General features: G+C 38.8%; 1 protein-coding gene across 2 annotated transcripts in view; it reads right to left on the reverse strand.

The window, feature by feature from the left end:
• The window catches only part of inpp5jb (inositol polyphosphate-5-phosphatase Jb), a 57,424-nt gene that overhangs the window by 23,711 nt on the left and 14,422 nt on the right, over window positions 1–19,291 (reverse strand). For both annotated transcript variants that reach the window (XM_062051384.1, XM_062051385.1), the window contains exons 2-4: window positions 9,235–9,734; window positions 5,429–5,536; window positions 5,130–5,238 (exon numbers count right to left, since the gene is read on the reverse strand). In XM_062051384.1, coding sequence (XP_061907368.1) covers window positions 5,130–5,238; window positions 5,429–5,536; window positions 9,235–9,722 — 705 coding nt within the window. In that variant the 5' untranslated portion in view covers window positions 9,723–9,734. The remainder of the gene's footprint in view (window positions 1–5,129; window positions 5,239–5,428; window positions 5,537–9,234; window positions 9,735–19,291) is intronic.

The raw sequence follows: 19,291 nt of genomic DNA on the forward strand, positions 1-19,291 counted from the left end.
TTATAATGTTAAACATATTTAGAAGGTATGAAACAGTTTTTTTATGCTATAGTTATAAAAAAATATTAGATTTATAATCAATGATTCTTACTTAGCGGAAATGTGTTTATCGCGGAACCAATTAACCACGACTCACTTCTACACATTCAATAGCAATACTATCATGAATTATATATTTGGACCAACTAACTGCATCTGTGGTGAAGCTCACATCAATTATATATTATGTTCACACTCCGCTACGGTTTAAGTTTGGCTGACGTTCAGACACGAAGTGTATAGACTCTCTCAGATATTATTTGTCAAATGCACAGAATCCCCCTAACCCCACATTGTAACTGCCTCATGTTGAGAGCCAAACAAATAATCCACACTAACGTCATTTCGAGCAGTCTTTAGCTGACCATGATAGCTGGAGGACAACGTCAGGGCTGTTGTCAGAGGCCCATCAACATAGCGATCCAGAAATAAAACAGCACCCTGGGAGACGTTTGTCTCACTCTTCCAGTTCGACAGCTGATTTAGGCTCCAAGAGATGATTACGTTGCTCACTACCCCAACAGCGGCAGACATCCTTTTACAACCAAGATAGATCTACTGCAATATGGTATTACTTAATATGTTTTTCTCCTATTTTGCATTAAACTAAATCCAAGACAAAAAATTGAAATATCTCTCAGAATGATGAAGGCCAAAATAATAAGTGTTTAGAATGATCATAGACCACCTGCCTATATTTACCATAATCATTTTTTCAACCTTCAAAACTAAGAAAACAAAATACATTTGAATACATCTAGAGAAGCAGGGTTGTAGAGGGACAAAATTTATTTCACCGGTCATCCTCGACTTTTTTATGAGACGTTAAGCCGTTACTTTTTCCCCACACTTTGAACACTGTGCTTTAAACAATGCTGCGGGTAATTAATTGACTTTTACGGGTTCAGACGCTTCACATGCCAGCAATAAAATTAACCTCATCACTTCAGACCAATGAAATTGCCAAATGGGTTACGGTGGAACAATGAAATTGTTCACATTGAATCAAATGCATTGCACTCACACAATCATTCTTAGGCCTAGGTCGATTAATCAAACAAATGAAAATGTACTCAATAACTTTGCCAGCATCAATTAATTGCTATGTTTGTGTGTGTTTGTTAGTCTTGCGCTTTTTAACAGGGAGAAAGAGGGTTCACTCAGTGCTTTGCTCAAAGCACCCGAGTGCATTTATTTAACAGTAGAATTAAATTAACAAAGTAAAGCCTCTTGTCAATCTTCCAGAACCGGGGGCAGAAAAACATTTAAGAGGGAGAATTCCATTTTTTTAGGGAGGCCTCTGCCAAAAATTGATGCTGCACTGCCGGGGCTTCGTCTGTCCACAACTGATTATTACGTGTGTATTATATTTGTGGTTATTGAAAGGATATGTATTTGAAATTACTCAGGCCCTTACTGTGTCCCAAAAATTTAAGAGTTGGCCATTTCTATGGCATTAATGAGATTGTAAAGGACTGTTAGTGATTTGATGTTGTGCTTAAAATCTCTTTCTTGTTTAAAAGCTACATACAAAATTAACTGTTCATACACATACCGGTAATACATATTCAGAAAGTATTAAGAAAAAAGTAAGGGAGTAAAGTATAAAGGATGTATTCATTAAATCAATGTATTCTTAGTTGCCAAAATGTGACTCAAAGTAATATTGTGATATTGAAACATGTCATCTGTGTAAATATTACTAGAACACCCTTAGGAGATGCACAGAAAATATTACTTTGAATCACTTTTTGGCAAGCACTAAATTGCCATTAGGGGTTTATTTAAGTTTATTAAAGGGTACTTCAACACGTAAACAGTACTTTATTGTCATATGTAACTATGGAATAATTTATGCACACATGAAATGTGTCAATATCAAAATATTATGTTGAATCACTTGTTGGCAACCAAGAATATATTGATTTAATGAATACAACCAAAAACGTTATTACTATTTATTATGTGAATGAACAAATAACCTTAAGGTGTGTCCACACCTTAAGGTTGGAGGAGGTTAGACACCTAAAGTCCGCACTAGAGGTAAAAAGGAAAACGGGTAGGCCTGTAACCACATGGAGGAGAACGATCACAAATGATCTGCAGTCAATGGGACTGAACTGGGAAGAGCCAAAGATCCTCGCTATGGACAGAGTGAAATTGAGGTCTGCTGTTGCTGCCCAATGCTCTGCAAGGAATGGAAGGAATCAAGTCTAAGTAAGAACAAGTAACAATTAATATTGAATGTATATGTAACTTCAAAACCACAAATTTATTTTAGCACATCAACATCAGATCAACAACAGTCTTTTGCAATCACAATAATACCATAAAATGGCAAACTCTTTCATTTATCGAACATTTTTAAGGCTTAAATACTTTCAAACACATAAAATAACCACACATATAAGTGTTTGTCTTATAAGTAATAATCAGTTGCAGAAAGACAAAGCCCTAAAGCAGTACGCGCTCACGCAGCAGGAATCAATATTTGGCAAGGAATCCGTTTTCCAGCAGAAAATAATTCAAATTACAATTACAATTGTGTAGCCTGCTGATGGCATCAAAGCAGTAAAAATGAAATGTGTCCTTTTCACTTCACCCAAGTTGTACACATTACGATGTGGAACATGTTGAATCCACAAATTTTGTTTTTGCCGTTGACTTCCTCATCTCACAAGGAAAATCATCTGATCGGCTCTTCTTCATAACTAATCTCCAACCTTCTTTCTAAGTACGCCGTGATTCCGAACTTGTACCAACACATCGACAAGACAATATTTAATATGATTGGATTTTGTTTCTGTCAACATTTTTGTCTCCTTTTTGTACATGAACTAAGATGAAAGTTAATTGAGTTATCGTCTTAGTCAATGTGCGTTTGTTTTGATAAGTTATCGTCTTTTTTTACCTGCTCCAAAGTAAAAATAAATAAATAAATAAAATGAACAGCTTCCAGGGGCCCGCCCATAATGCCAGGACTGCAGTCATCCACCATCTTTGTCTCGGTGGGCGTAGAGCGGAACTACTATCTTACACTCAGAATGTGCAGACATAGATCTTGCCTCGCTAGTTGCGATTCGCTTGTGAGAATCACCGCAAAATAACAAAAATTAGTAGGAACGTTGATGACTGCAAAGCAAAATGTCTCTTGAGTTGTGTGTGCAAAATATTTCGGCTTCAAACCGAATGAGCCACATGAACCCATCACCACGGACGGACGAGAGAGTATGCTGTAATGGCTATAAAAAAACTAACTTTCTGATTACAGTTCATAGAGGTAAAAAATACAAGTCACGAGAAATAAAAGATTATTGGGTTCAAAAGGGTTGCTTATATTTGTATTATAACATATTATGATTACATTAGTGCTTAAAGGCCTACTGAAATTACATTTTTTTATTCAAACGGGGATAGCAGATCCATTGTATGTGTCATACTTGATCATTTCGCGATATTGCCATATTTTTGCTGAAAGGATTTAGTAGAGAACATCGACGATAAAGTTGCAACTTTTGGTCGCTGATAAAAAAAAGCCTTGCCTGTACCGGAAGTAGCGTGACGTCAACAGTTCAAAGGCTCCTCACATTTTCCTATTGTTTTCAATGCAGCTAGAGCGATTCGGACCGAGAAAGCGACGATTACCCCATTAATTTGAGCGAGGATGAAAGATTTGTGGATGAGGAATGTTAGAGTGAAGGACTAGAATGCAGTGCAAGACATATCTTTTTTCACTCTGACCGTAACTTAGGTACAAGCTGGCTCATTGGATTCCACACTCTCTCCTTTTTCTATTGCGGATCACGGATTTGTATTTTAAACCACCTCGGATACTATATCCTCTTGAAAATGAGAGTTGAGAACGCGAAATGGACATTCACAGTGACTTTTATCTCCACGACAATACATCGGCGTATCAACTGTTTACGTCACGCGCATACGTCATCATATCTAGACGTTTTCAACCGGAAGTGTGGCGGGAAATTTAAAATTGCACTTTATAAGTTAACCTGGCCGTATTGGCATGCGTTGCAATGTTAAGATTTCATCATTGATATATAAACTATCAGACTGCGTGGTCGGTAGTAGTGGGTTTCAGTAGGCCTTTATATGGTCACAAAATATTGCTAACAATAAAATAATTTATCGCCACTAATTTGTGGGACAATATATCATCTAGCAAAATTTGTTATCAGCCCAGGCCTATTCAGTCAGCCATTTAGCACGTTACACACTCATTACTGAGAAGAAACGACTAAATGCACACAACACAGCCCCAAAGCCAAAGACGATTGACCATGGCCATTGAAAAAGTAAAAAAACCTGCCGCACAAAATAAAAATACACCACCATGAATGGGCCCCGAAAGGCTGGACCGCCGCATGCTGACGAAGACGACTTGAGAAATTTCAGCGTACAGTACGAGGAGAATGAGGGGTACGACGAAGACAGCGCTCTCTAGTAGACTACTGTGTGTTGTGTTACAGGCACGTTTTTTTTTTGTTTTTTTTTGTAAATGAACACCAGTGCCTTTGTAAAAATAACATGTTTCATTGTTTTCACCTCCAGCTTATAGACTTGTGCGGCCAATATATGTACAAAATTAAATTTGTCCAAAAATTACGTTGGTGTGGCTTATATTAAGGTGCATTATATAGCCTGGAAATTACAAATATACGTATATGTACCATACAAATTGTTTAATGACATGGTACAATCAGTGTCCAAAAAAGGTCAGCGCAAATAAAACTGCAAAATATCTCAATCCTATACACCATGTAAACTGAGGTATAAATCCTTTCTTTTTGAGACGGTCAGTTATTTCTGAGTATTAATATCTATGTAGAAGCAGCTCTTGGTTTGTACAAAGAGTATACAACGGGCGTTTCGACGTTACACAACGAGCGGAAGATAGCGGACACGCTAACATTACACGCTTGTTATAATACATCACCACAATTTGTTGCTCAGGGAACAAAATGAGTCGTGGCAGCAACAGCAGCGAGCAAGGAGCAGGGAGCTCATGAATGGAAGCGGAAGTGCATTTTTAATAAGTGGACACATGTTCCTAACCAAAGACTATTACTGACCAGCACGTATCCAAAGGGACTGAGTCTCTCCATGCAGACCTCGCTCCACTGGTCCGTGAAGAGGACATCTTTCAGCCGTTTGTTAATCATAGAGTTCACTTCCTGCAGCCTTGGAGACATACAACACAATGCACAGAGGTCAGGGGGCGCAAACAGAAAAGGGAGTCTTTGATCATCGTTCAGAGCAGAGAGAGAGACTGCTCATTAGTCAGAATTGTCTTGATGTAGCCACAACCACATGGACAGATGCTTCATGTCAGTCATGTGAAAAAGCACTGCTGTCACTGTGGAACACTCACCCGATGATGTACATGTCTGTGTTTCCATCACCTACATTCAAACCCAGCAAGCAGGTGATGTCATCAGGGGGCGTGGCCGAACCCACGTTCCAGGTGATGATGTGCACCCTGTTGGCAAAGACACTGATATGAGATTATTTTATACAGTAAGTAAGGTTGTATTTTTGCCTTATTGCTGTGAGAATCCTGTGACTGAAACAAAGGTGTGGGACTATCCAGGACAAGCTGCAGTGTGCTAAAACAACCACCAGGTACTATCGGTGAGCAGATAACACTGTATCATCTCATTCTCTTTCAGACTTATCAGGTCGGTAGTGCATTCTTCACTCACTCTTAAAATAAAAGATAAGGCAAAAATACAACCTTACCTACTGTAGCCTAATCTTTTTATTCTTGCCTGCACACTTTCGGTATTATTTTAATAAGAGCATATTTTTGCTCAGGTTCCTGACATAAAATCACTATTAAAACCATTAGAAGTCAGTTTGAAAAATGATCTGTTAAGCATTATGGTCTTTATTTACCTTTCATTGTGTACAGTATGTACTCTAATTAAGTGAAACTATTGTTATAAGTCAGTTTTTGTCTCTTTTCTACATGGTGTGCTACTACTACACTACTACTAGGAATGTGCTACCGATCTTCGTGAAAAAGTATATGACATCCACTAAGCCCTTTTAATGCTGGTCAAAAACGACGATCCCCTCTGACTGATGCTGTATTTATTATTTATTATCCTCTGGCTAAAAAGCGGCTACCAGGTAACTATGTGTCTCCATACACAGTGTAGAGCCGCTCCCCTAAGCTAATAATAATCATATCCATTACGGCAAAAAGTATTATTATCACTGGAAGACAAGGTAAACAGGTTATGTACCAAGAGCAAGCTCGTGGTAAGCATACTAATAGCTAAGATACCCGGTAAACTACCTTCAAACAAAACTAAGAAATAAGTGCTTAGTAAACTTTAGGAAGTGTAGATGGAACTCCAATACAAGAGGAAGTAAGCAGCTCTTACCAGGAAATTCACAAGTAGATTAACAGGAGAATAGCGAGAGGAAATTATAACAACAACTGTTGGTGTGTCAATATTGACACATTAATAGGAAGGTGGATCGATCCATATATTGGTGGTGTCGATATCAAGGATTGTATCAGCATATGGTCGATACTAGAGCGAGACAGTCGATATTTCTGGTTTTTTTTCGTTAATGTTTCCAAACTCAGGGAATAATTCCCTGGACACAGGAGGACTTTGAAAACAAAAAACAAAGGATTTAAATGAGTAATAGGTAGTAGTTTTTGTTGGTGTTTGGTTATTGTGTACTTGTGAGTTTGTTTAGCTTAAACAATTGTATGTAATAAAAAAGAAAAAGGAACTAATTTAAATACTGTATTGATATTGTTAAACTGTCAAAAACATTCACCATGACTTAAATAAAAAATTTACAGTTAATATAAGTGATCGGTCACAGTATTGATTTTGGCCAATGTCACTCTTGGAGGATTGGTATCATAATTGGCAGGATTAAAACCCTGATCGGAACATCCCTAAAAAAACTCTTAGTTACAAAACATTTAATCGCAATTATTATGAGGTCTTTGACAAGGCGTCTTAAGGTGGGGCGACTCTACTCTGTAATTCATTGTAATATGTACAGTATTTTATATTTGATACGAAAAAGTGATTTAGCAAAATTAAGTGTGTCAGGCTGATGCTCTGTTAGTGCAGAATTGTCAGTGTGTAATAGTCGGTCATTGGAACTATACTGAACAAAAATATAAACAACACTTTTTATTGCTCCCATTTTTCATGTGTTGAACTCTAAGATCTAAAACTCTTCCTATATACACAAAAGACCAATTCCTCTCAAATATTTTTCACAAATCTGTCTAAATCTGTGTTTGTGAGCACTTCTTTTTTGTCAAAATAATCCATTCCACCTCACAGGTGGAATGGATAATCAAGATGCTGATTAAACAACATGATTATTGCACAGGTGTACCATAGGCTGCCCACAAAAGGCCAAGCTTAAATATGCAGTTTTGCTTTATTGGAGGTTATTGGGGGTCAGAAAAGCAGTCTAGTATCTGGTGTGACCACCATTTGCCTCACGCAGTGCAACACATCTCCTGCGCATAGATTTGATCAGGTTGTTGATGGTGGCCTGTGGAATGTTGGTTCACTCCTCTTCAATGGCTACGCGAAGTTGCTGGATATTGGCAGGAACCTAAACACGCTATCATATACATGATCCAAAGCATCCCAAACATGCTCAATGGGTGAAATGTCCGGTGATTATGCTGGCCATGCAAGAACTGGGATATTTTCAGCCTCCAGGACATGTGCACAGATCCTTGCAACATGGGGCCGTGCATTGTCATGCTGCAACATGAGGTGATGGTCTTGGGTGAATGGCACAACATCGGGCCTCAGGATCTCGTCACGGTATCTCTGTGCATTCAAAATGCCATCAATAAAATGCACTTGCGTTAGATGTCCATAACACACACCTGCCCATACCATAACGCCACCCCCATCATGGGCCACTCGATTCACAACGTTAACGTCAGCAAACCGCTCTCCCACATAACGCCACACGCGCTGTCTGCCATCTGCCCTGAACAGTGAAAACCATAATTCAATTGTTGCAGCAGCTGTCCGGATGGCTGGTCTCAGACGATCATGGAGGTGCACCTGCTGGATGAGGAAGGCCTGGGCTGATGTGGTTACACATGGTCTGCGGTTGTGAGGCCGGATAGATCTACTGCCAAATTCTCTGAAACGCTTTTGGAGACGGCTTATGGTAGAGAAATTAACATTCAATTCAAGGGCAATAGCTCTGGTGGACATTCCTGCAGTGAGCATGCCAACTGCACGCTCCCTCAAAACCTGCAACATCTGTGGCATTGTGCTGTGTGATAAAACTGCACATTTCAGAGTGACCTTTTATTGTGGGCAGCCTAAGGCACACATGTGCAATAATCATGCTGTTTAATCAGCATCTTGATATGCCACACATGTGAGGTAAAATTGATTATCTTGGTAAAGAAGAAATAATCACTAACACAGATTTAGACAGATTTGTGAACAATATTTTAGAAGAATAGGTATTTTGTGTATATCGTAAAAGTTTTAGATCTTAGAGCTCAACTCATGAAAAATGAGAACAAAAACAAAAGTGTATTATTTTTGTTCAGTGTATCTACTTGAGGTGGTCGCTAACCTATTTTATTATTGTTCACAAATAGAACCTTTATTTAACCAGATACGAAAACCCATTGAGATCAAGATCTCTTTCACAAGGGTGACCTGGCCAAGAGGTCAACAGCACATGTCACAGAGCAATTTCAAAATAAATACATTAAATAATGTGCTCCACAAATTCTGCCTAGCAACAAGTCTGTCATCTGATAAATAGCTAATATGTATCAGTTGTGATGTTTTGAATGATACACAAATATTTTGAGCTATTTAAAACATTGCTAGTGGATGATATTGTTTCCCTTCACCATTAAAAATGCAACCATGATAAAATAAACTTCTAACTTTGATGTGGTGGAGTTGTCCAGCACCATACAACCAAACTGCAGCCACAATAAAACTAATTAAACTGTAATGATGTGTCAGATTAATGTATATTACATGGACAGTTAAGTCAATAACAACACTCAAATACTTGAAAAGAGCATTGTGTTTCTATATTGCCTGAATTCACCAGTGTGAGGTGATGTAAATAATCTTGTTCAGTTCTTCACTGGAGACATGTTAGGACAAGAGTGCTCTGAAACATCAGTCAACTTGCCTGAAATCCTCCACAGTCTGGGCCTGAGTGTCAGCAGTTCCGGCAACCGACAGAGCTCTCTGGGTGTGAGGGTTCAGGTGAGAGGGTAGAGGCCTGTTGGCAGGTGGGTGGGGCACTGAGGCAGCTCTGATCGCCTGGTGTCCTGGACCTTTAGGACCAGTCTTGATGCTGGGTCGGTCCCCCGAGGATCTGACGGGGGGACTGAAAGCACGTTTTGCGCGACTTCCTGCCGCACCATCAGGAGCACACTGGCCCTGGTTGTCCACCGTTGTGGGCTCCGCTTTGGGTTCGGATATGTCGACAGAACCTTCTACTCTGGCACTCCTCTGTGGCCGACGAGGCCTGGCAATAGCGGCAGGTGGCCCAGCAGTGGGCTCACGTGTTGGATCTGATGGATTCGGTGTAGTAGTTTGAGACATTACTGCGCCTGCTGCTCCACTAGGGTCATCTGCTGGCATCTGGCTTTGGCTCATGTTGTCTGGCTCCATTTCCAGGTTTCTCTGTAAAAAAGACACTTGTATTTTAGTAAATTAATTAGGGGTGTCTTAGACTAGTAAACCATTCGACATTCTCAATTCAGAGGTTTCTGTTTCTGATTTGACTATTAAACTCGCAGTTGAATCGTCGGACATAGAGAGCTGGGCCTCGCGTAACAAGCTTGCATGCGCATTAAAACCTGCCGTTTGCCATTATTCACAGCAAAGTTGAGATGTATCAAGACTAACATGGTCGTAGACATGTGGGCTCACTCACGCCAACTCTATAGCTGCAGTACATGTATGTAGATAGATAGATAGATAGTACTCAATAAAGTACTATCTATCTATCTATCTACATACAATTCTACAGGCTGTGGATACTTCAGCAACACATAAAGGTGATGCTGGGTAGAAGTTCACAAAAAAAGTGCCAATTTTTACTTCTCAGACTGATTGATGTGCACATCAGAACATCAGAGACATATGAACAATTACCCCCCCTCCCCATTTTGCCAATGCATTTAATGTTTCATATTCACATAAATATTTGTGAGGACATATTAATTTATCCAGGCGATCATTTCGCCACCTATTGCTGTCAAAACGTGATCCTGTGTCTCCTTGACCATGTCAGTCAGACAGCAGTAGAGGGTAGTCGTGGCACCGAAAACTGGGGAGGATGTCACGTGTACAGCTGCTCCCGCAAGAAGCTCTCCTGTATTTTGTTAATAAATTGAGTTGTTAAAATAAAGTCACATTCTTTTTTCGTATCTTTTATGATATGCTGGCATGTTTAAAGGGGAACTGCACTTTTTTTTAAAATTTGCACATCGTTCACAATCCTTATAAGAGACAAGAATACAAGTCTTTTTTTTTTTTAGAATTCTAAAGATGATAAAAAACGCTTGGAAAATTTGGCTAATGGAGTCACCGTTGTAGCCTACACATTAAACTGTAATCTGGCTGGTGTGAACAGGCTACTGTAAAACACATTTTGTTGTAAATTACACAAATGATATTCACATTGGGGTAATCAGAGTCACCTGCCTCTTCTCAAGTTTACGTATCATTGTAGCGCCTATCTTTTCAAACGGGGAGCAGCACTAATTTCCCCGAGTCAGTTTTGCCCACGCACATCAATTTTCTTCTACACTTTCTTCCAGACACAAATATTTATTTTTTTGTTTCAGCCTGTGTTCAGTTTTCGGAGACACTGCAATATCAAGCTGACAATCGCTCTACAGTGCACTCAAAACACGAGAAATAAGCATCTCCTACCGAATTGTGATTGGTCAGACAGTGCCGAGCTCAAGCACATTGCTACTTTCAATATGATTTGTGCATTTATAAGGGGGCGTGCCAAGCCACTCACACGTCTGCAGCCGATTTCAAGTTGATTGCAATGTAACAAAGAAATGTGCTTGGATTTGTGTGTGCAAACACTTTAATACATCAACATTTTACTTACTTATGCCATTTTCTGGATTTTAACTTACACATATATTTTCAGTAGGAAAGCCAAGCTACTGTTGTTACTTTAGGCCCCAGAACAGACAGGACGGCACACACAAGCAGAGTGCATGTCCTAGAATGTACAGTATAGGTGCAACGATTCGTCGACAATAAAACTGGGCAATAATAGTCAGTAACGTCATCGCTCATGTTTTTCTGAACAAAAATGAATATGCTTGAGACAGTGCTTCCGGTGACCCGCAACAACAGGATGAGAAAAATGGCTATGGCAACTGGCAACAACACTACCGGTGAAAACACTGAAAGTATGGGAACATTTCATCCTGGACACGTAAAAGGGGACCTTGCTTTTCATTGCAGTACGTCTGTTATGCGGAATAATTTAAAGAGGTCAAATTATGATATTTTGTTACATTGAAAAAAAATTCCTTGTGGTCTACATCAGGGGTCTCCAACCTTTTTTGCACCACGGACCAGTTTAATGTAGGCAATATTTTCATGGACCGGCTTTCCATGTTTGGCAGATACATACAGCAGAAATAAATGCATGAAAAATAGAACTCACTACAACGCTGAATTAGTGGGAGCCCTAGGCTTGTTTCTTTGCAATGATATCCCCAGCAGGTTAATGGTAGTATATACTATCAACCTGCTGGGGACTGCAGATGGAAATCAGCCATTGGCTACAATCTGTCACATTTATATTTGATATGTTCATTAATGTGAATTGTATCATCTCACAAAGTTATAACAAATATAACGAATGCAACTTCAATGAGGAGTTTTATTGTTTATCTATAAACAAGCTTATTGGTGTGTTTAGTGCAGGGGTGTCCAAAGTGCGGCCCGGGGGCCATTTGCGGCCCGCAGCTAATTGTTCACCGGCCCGCGACACATTCTGGAAATGCTATTGCAAAAATTAAAAAAAACATTACAAAAAGTGGAATGAGTTGCAATGTTGACACGAAGCTGACATGCAGGCTGTTTATTTTTCTTTTGTCTATCTTTCTTTTTCTTTTTTTGCCATTGGTCCAAAAAAAATAAATCAATGTTATAATGAATTATTGACATATTCAAGGCTCCTTTCTTTGACAAAAGAGCATAAAAACAGACAAAATAATAGTTGAAATGTAAAATCGACAGATATATCTGAAGTTGATCTTGTAACTTAAGTGTTGAAAGTAAAAAAAACCTAATAAGAATGTATCACTTTATGAGTGGGGCACCTTGTGGATCCCAAATATATTTAATGGGATTTTATTTATCTTTTCACTGTGATTACTCAAAAATAATAGTGAATTAAAATCAATGGTGTCCTGCATTATTGATCTTTTTAAGGCTCTAATTACTTCACATCAAACATTGCTTTCGGAATGTTTTTGGGAAGCGGGGGAAATACTGCATAGTTGTCTTTGACAGAAAAGGCATAAAACCTTTTTGGGTTTTTTTAACTTTACATCAACCTGAAGTTGATATACTGTAGAGATTTACTGTAAGCGTTAAATAAAAAAATATAATAATAATTTCACTTGTTTTTAACATTTTAATGACTTACACCCTTTATGGTCCCCGAGACCCCTGAAGGTTAAAAAACCCCAAAACAAATCCATATATTTTGTTACGGTTTGAAAATGAAAAATATCAAAATGGCCCCCGCATGCTTTTATTTTTCCGTGTGTGGCCCTCAGTGGAAAAAGTTTGGACACCTCTGGTTTAGTGGGACAGGCGAAAGTTAAGGATGTCGTTTATAAATTATATAATATTTCTGTGCGGCCCAGTAGCAAATGCGTGACGGACCGGTGGTTGGGGACCCCTGGTCTACATAACATTTTAATGGTGGTGCTTTTAGAGACCATTTTTTAGCCGCTGTCTGACTGTCTCTTCAGAATGCGCCGTTTTGTAGGCTGTCGAAGCCATCCTCCAGGCCTGTGTAAACTGTGTTTCCACCCCGTCAGCCATGTTTGTAGTTCTCAGAGCTTACATATCGAGTCTACTGACAGATGTACGTTAGAACCATATGCTACTTTTTATAAGAAATGGCAACAGTTGAGGATTTTTCATGCATGTGTGTATACGAGCCAGTCTTCCCCACAACATGAGGATAGAGGAAAATAAGGAACTTACTGACTACAACATTGGACTACAACTGAATAAAAATGGCGGCTCTACCGGTAAATCTCTACCATGTGTGGGGATAGCCGCTGACGTAGCTGTAGCACAATATGTCACAATCGGCTTATTTGGAAAGAGGCAAAAGTGTAATATGTCTGCCACGTCTATGGTTAGAAGGCAAGAGAAGTAGAGACAAAGTTGTGTGAAAAATAAATGTAACTATCATTTTAGCCAGAGTCTGCCAAATAAACTTTGACTTTATAACTGTGTGCAGCTTTCTTAACATCATCATCATCATCATCATCACAAAATGCTCTTTTCTTTTTGAAGAAGCCAGATATATTTAATGTTGTTTGTATGTATTATTGCTATTTTGACTCATAATTTTAAGGTGTTATCTTGTGTGTCACTTTAGTATATTGATCGATTGTATGCTGTGTTAGAGTCGGTTAGTTATTTGGGGTACTGACTGAAAAAATTAGCAATACCTATATACAATCTTTATGCAAAACATTAGTTGCAATAATTGCATTGGAAATATGTTGAACTTAGGGATGTAACGACATAAACATTTCATTTCACAGTTATCGTGACCAAAATGATCTCAGCTATCAATATTATCACTTTATTGTTGAATGTGGTCAGAAAATACTAATACACACATTAAAAATCTTTTGACCAAGCATTTTCTTTAAACAACTAAAATAAATAGACACTGTTAGAAAACCCACTATTTTGCATGTTTTGTGTTTCTTATGCTTCACTGATAGTGTTTTAGTCTAAGTATTATATCTGTTTTAATTGCTAAGCTTTTATTGTTTTAAATATTGGTTTGTACTGTAGCATTTTAACATTTATTTAGATGAAACGTGTGTAACAAATTAAATCGGTTATTTATTTCTGGCAGGCTTTGCGGCGTCCTAATCTGTTCAGCGGTCCTTAAATGCACTGTAAAAATACCTCTGTCTTTTATTCCTTGAGTATAGAAGAATCACTCTGTTCTAAGAGAGCGCACCCAGTAGGTTCAAGTTACACAATTGAATATTTTATTGACCCAAACAGTAATGTGTTTACATAAGTTTAGATTGCTTAATGGGGAAAGACGTTAATGTCTCTTGTTTTCATGTTAGCATTTAAGCTAGCGAGCTGACGCAAATCAGTCAATGAGTTCATCAAAGTGCAGTTATCAATCACAGTTTTTCTATCATTTTAATTTAAAACGGTAAAACTAACAGTCGGAAGTTTTACCGCGGTTAACGTTTATTGTTACATTCCTAGTTTAACTGTATCTTCCTTATTTTAAAAAAACATTTAATTCAATTATATACTGAAAATGTTCCTGCATCATTAAAAAATAGGTTTTAATGATGGTGACAGCTCGATGCTGAAACTGATCATTTTAAATAGTAAAACTGGGAGCAAATTCGATTAAATTGGAAATCTATTGTTTGACTTTGGAGGTCCCATTGTCAAATTTCCACAAACAGAAAAAATCACTAAAGCTCACTGTGCCAATAATGTGTTGACCCAACAAGACAGGACTAGTCTAATTCTTGCAGTATCAAAGCCTTGGAAATACATTGCTAAATAATAATAAAAAAAAATAACAATAATGCATTGATCTATTTGGCAGTGCCTTTCATGAGAAAATAAGTCCTGTACACACTACCATCAAGTCTCTTTATGCCTAATGGGTCGTCTGCTGTAACCAAGGAGATGCTCAGTCACTTCATATCAGCTGGGAGCACCTGACACACACACTAACTACACATGAGGAGCCACAACAGCACAAGTCACAAGAGCTGAAGTAATACTGGCAATTAAGGGGGCTTTAATGTAATTTAACCAAAATCCAATTCCATCTTGAGTAATAAATGAATCCCATGTTGAACATATATATATATATATATGTTCAATCTGAACCATTGACGTACAAGGAACAGCAAGTTTAAAAAAAAACATTATGAAAAGGGCTTGACATTGCAAACTGCAGACACGCAACAATGAGATAAGATGCCATTAAAATAAATCCAATTTCTCACTTGTCAAATCCCATCTCAGTAAAAGAATAAATGGATTATTTGAACATGGAAAACGGTATCATTAAATCACAGGAAGTGAACTAACAATCAGTAATTGCTGAGACATAAATAAGGGGTATAGGATTAAATAACTATCCTTCTTCCTAATCCTTTTTGGACATGTTAAAGGGGATGTTTGCAACCTTTACGCTGATGCGAAGAGTGTTGTCGGCATTATTTCCTGTCCTCATCCGGCTTTTAGCATGTAAACTATGTTCGTGCGTAACACACATGCCAGCACATTAGCTTTGTGCAAGGTCAGCTAACGATAGTAATTTAGCAATGTCTGGCTACTAAAGTTATCTGTCATTGAAAGTATAGCCTATGGTAACAACAACACAACATTGCAAATTGTTAGTTACTTTTCTTTGAATGCTTTTGGGTGTGTGCACGTGTGGACAGCGGTGAGTATGGACAGGTACCAAATTTGGTACTTTAATAGGTATTTCGTCAATGTTAACGGGTATGGATTTACATAAAATCAAAAAAGGTGCCATATTTCGATATATCATGTCTAGTTGCAGACTCGGCAAACACTTGGCGGGCAAAACAACCACTCAAGTAGCACTCTAAACAGAATCAGTCGGACTGACTCTAGTTAAGATACAATTTTCCATGCCAAAAAAGCAAGTATGCCTGATAGAAAACACTAGAACATACAGTAAAGCACCACTTTCAAAATGTACTAGCTTGATGCTATTCACATTGGATTTGCCATAAACATGCTAGTGATAAGCATTAGCGATTTTACATGGCGATTTAAACTCCTTCAAATTTGGTAATGAAAACTACAACTAAGATGCTGCACCTTACGAACAAACAGCTGGTGTGTAATAAGTACAATACAGAGTATAAACACTTTTTAGGCAGCATCAAAAGGTTAGTTTCAGCTTAATGGCAAAGACTACTTCCTGACTAGGCAACACACCGTAGTCTATACACTACTACTATTTAATGTCTTGGAATTGTTACTGCATGCAAAGTCTTCTATATAATACTTGCAAATGTGACACAGAAGTGTAACAAAACAAGATATAACCACTGGACACCACATTTATCATTACCAGCTCACTGTTAAATGTTGACTTTTTTAAAAATTAGATTTTATTATTCAACAAATCAATGTTTATTAACACATAAAACTCACGCAGTGTACGGAAAATTGGTACCGTTGAGTAAAACAGTATTGATTCCCAGGTACTGGGAATTGGTACCTTGAACGCCAGACACATTTATTAGAGTAACAAGCCATTTTTATTAAATATAATGAAATGAAATTAGTAAAATATTGTCAAAATTATATGTTCTGTAACATAAGCTACCCAGTGGTGTTATAATTTTTGGTTTAAAAAATATACTTTTGAGGAAGTTGCCAACAGCCCCTTTAAAGGCCTACTGAAACCCACTACTACCGACCACGCAGTCTGATAGTTTATACATCAATGATGAAATCTTAACATTCCAACACATGCCAATACGGCTGGGTTAGATTAGTAAAGTGCAATTTTAAATTTCCCGCGAAATATCCTCCTGAAAACGTCTCGGTATGATGACGTTTGCGCATGACATCACGGATTGTAGCAGACATTTTGGGACAGCATTGTGGCCAGCTATTAAGTCGTCTGTTTTCATCGCAAAATTCCACAGTATTCTGGACATCTGTGTTGGTGAATCGTTTGCAATTTGTTTAATGAAAAATGAAGACAGCAAAGAAGAAAGCTGTAGGTGGGAAGCGGCGTATTAGCGGCCGGCTGCAGCAACACAAACACGTAGCGGCTACGTCGTAGCCGGTGTTTCATTGTTTACATTCCCGAACGATGACAGTCAAGCTTTACCATTGGCCTGTGGAGAACTGGGACAACATAGACTCTTACCAGGAGGACTTTGAGTTGGATACACATTGGCCTGTGGAGAACTGGGACAACCGAGACTCTTACCAGGAGGACTTTGAGTTGGATACGCGCTACCGTGAGTACGCAGCTGCGGCTTCCAAACATTTGATCGCTTGCCCGTACATGCGTGCCGCTATGTGCATGTCACGTACGTTACTTTGGGGAAATATATGTGCTGTATGAACTTTGCGGAGGTGAACGGTACTTTGGGCTGTGGGATTGAGTGTGTTGTGCGGGTGTTTGATTTGTATTGGCGGGTTATATGGACGGGAGGGGGGAGGTGTTTGTTATGCGGATTAATTTGTGGCATATTAAATATAAGCCTGGTTGAGTTGTGACTAATAGAGTATATATATGTCTTGTGTTTATTTACTGTTTTAGTCATTCCCAGCTGAATATCAGGTCCCACCCGCCTCTCACAGCATCTTCCCTATCTGAATCGCTCCCACTGCCCTCTAGTCCTTCACTCTCACTTTCCTCATCCACAAATCTTTCATCCTCGTTCAAATTAATGGGGTAATCGTCGCTTTCTCGATCCGAATCGCTCTCGCTGCTGGTGGTCATGATTGTAAACAATGTGCAGATGTGAGGAGCTCCATAACCTGTGACGTCACGCTACTTCCGGTACAGGCAAGTCTTTTTTATCAGCGACCAAAAGTTGCGAACTTTATCATCGATGTTCTCTACTAAATCCTTTCAGCAAAAATATGGCAATATCGCGAAATGATCAAGTATGACACATAGAATGGACATGCTATCCCCGTTTAAATAAGAAAATCTCATTTCAGTAGGCCTTTAAAGGCCTACTGAAACCCACTACTACCGACCACGCAGTCTGATAGTTTATATATCAATGATGAAATCTTAACATTGAAACACATGCCAATACGGCCGGGTTAACTTATAAAGTGCAATTTTAAAATTCCCGCCACACTTCCGGTTGAAAAACTCCTTTGGATATGATTTATGCGCGTGACGTCACAAAATCCACGGAAGTGGTTGGACCCCATCGGACCCGATACAAAAACATCTTGTTTTCTTCGACAAAATTCCACAGTATTCTGGACATCTGTGTTGGTGAATATTTTGCAATTTGTTTAATGAACAATGGAGGCTGCAAAAAAGAACGTTGTAGGTGGGATCGATCGATGTATTAGCGGCTAAGTACAATACTTACAGCAACACAAGGACTACTTACTTAGCAGACGCCTAGCCGATGCTTGCCGCCAAACCCACGGATGAAGTCCTTCGTCACGCCGTCGATCACTGCAACGCAGGTGAGCACGGCTGTTGATCGGAAGATGAGGGCTGGCTGGCGTAGGTGGAGCGCTAATGTTTTTATCATAGTTCTGTGAGGTCCGGTTGCTAAGTTGCTAAATTAGCCTTAGCGTCGTTAGCAACAGCATTGTTAAGCCTTACCAGGCTGAGAATTTTTAACCGTGTAGTTACATGTACATGGTTTAATAGTATTGTTGATCTTCTGTCTATCCTTCCAGTCAGGGGTTTATTTCTTTTGTTTCTATCTTCATTTGAGAACGATGCTATCACGTTAGCTCAGTAGCTAAGTGTGTCACCGATGTATTGTCGTGGAGATAAAAGTCACTTTAAATGTCCATTTCGCGTGCTCGACTCTCATTTTCAAGAGGATATAGTATCCGAGGTGGTTTAAAATACAAATCCGTGATCCACAATAGAAAAAGGAGAGAGTGTGGAATCCAATGAGCCAGCGTGTACTTAAAGTTACTGTCAGAGCGAAAAAAGATACGTTCATCACTGACTCTCTAGTCCTTCACTGTAACGTTCCTCATCTAGGAATCTTTCATCCTCGCTCAAATTAAAGGGGAATTTGTCGCTTTGTCGCTCCGAATCTCTCTCGCTCCATTGTAAACAAAGGAAAATTGTGAGGAATATTACCTCCTGTGACGTCACGCTACTTCCGGTACAGGCAAGGCTTTTTTTTATCAGCGAGCAAAAGTTGCGAACTTTATCGTCGATTTTCTCTACAAAATCCTTTCAGCAA

Source organism: Entelurus aequoreus, linkage group LG06, assembly GCF_033978785.1.
Source record: "Entelurus aequoreus isolate RoL-2023_Sb linkage group LG06, RoL_Eaeq_v1.1, whole genome shotgun sequence".
NCBI classification, from domain to species: domain Eukaryota; kingdom Metazoa; phylum Chordata; class Actinopteri; order Syngnathiformes; family Syngnathidae; genus Entelurus; species Entelurus aequoreus.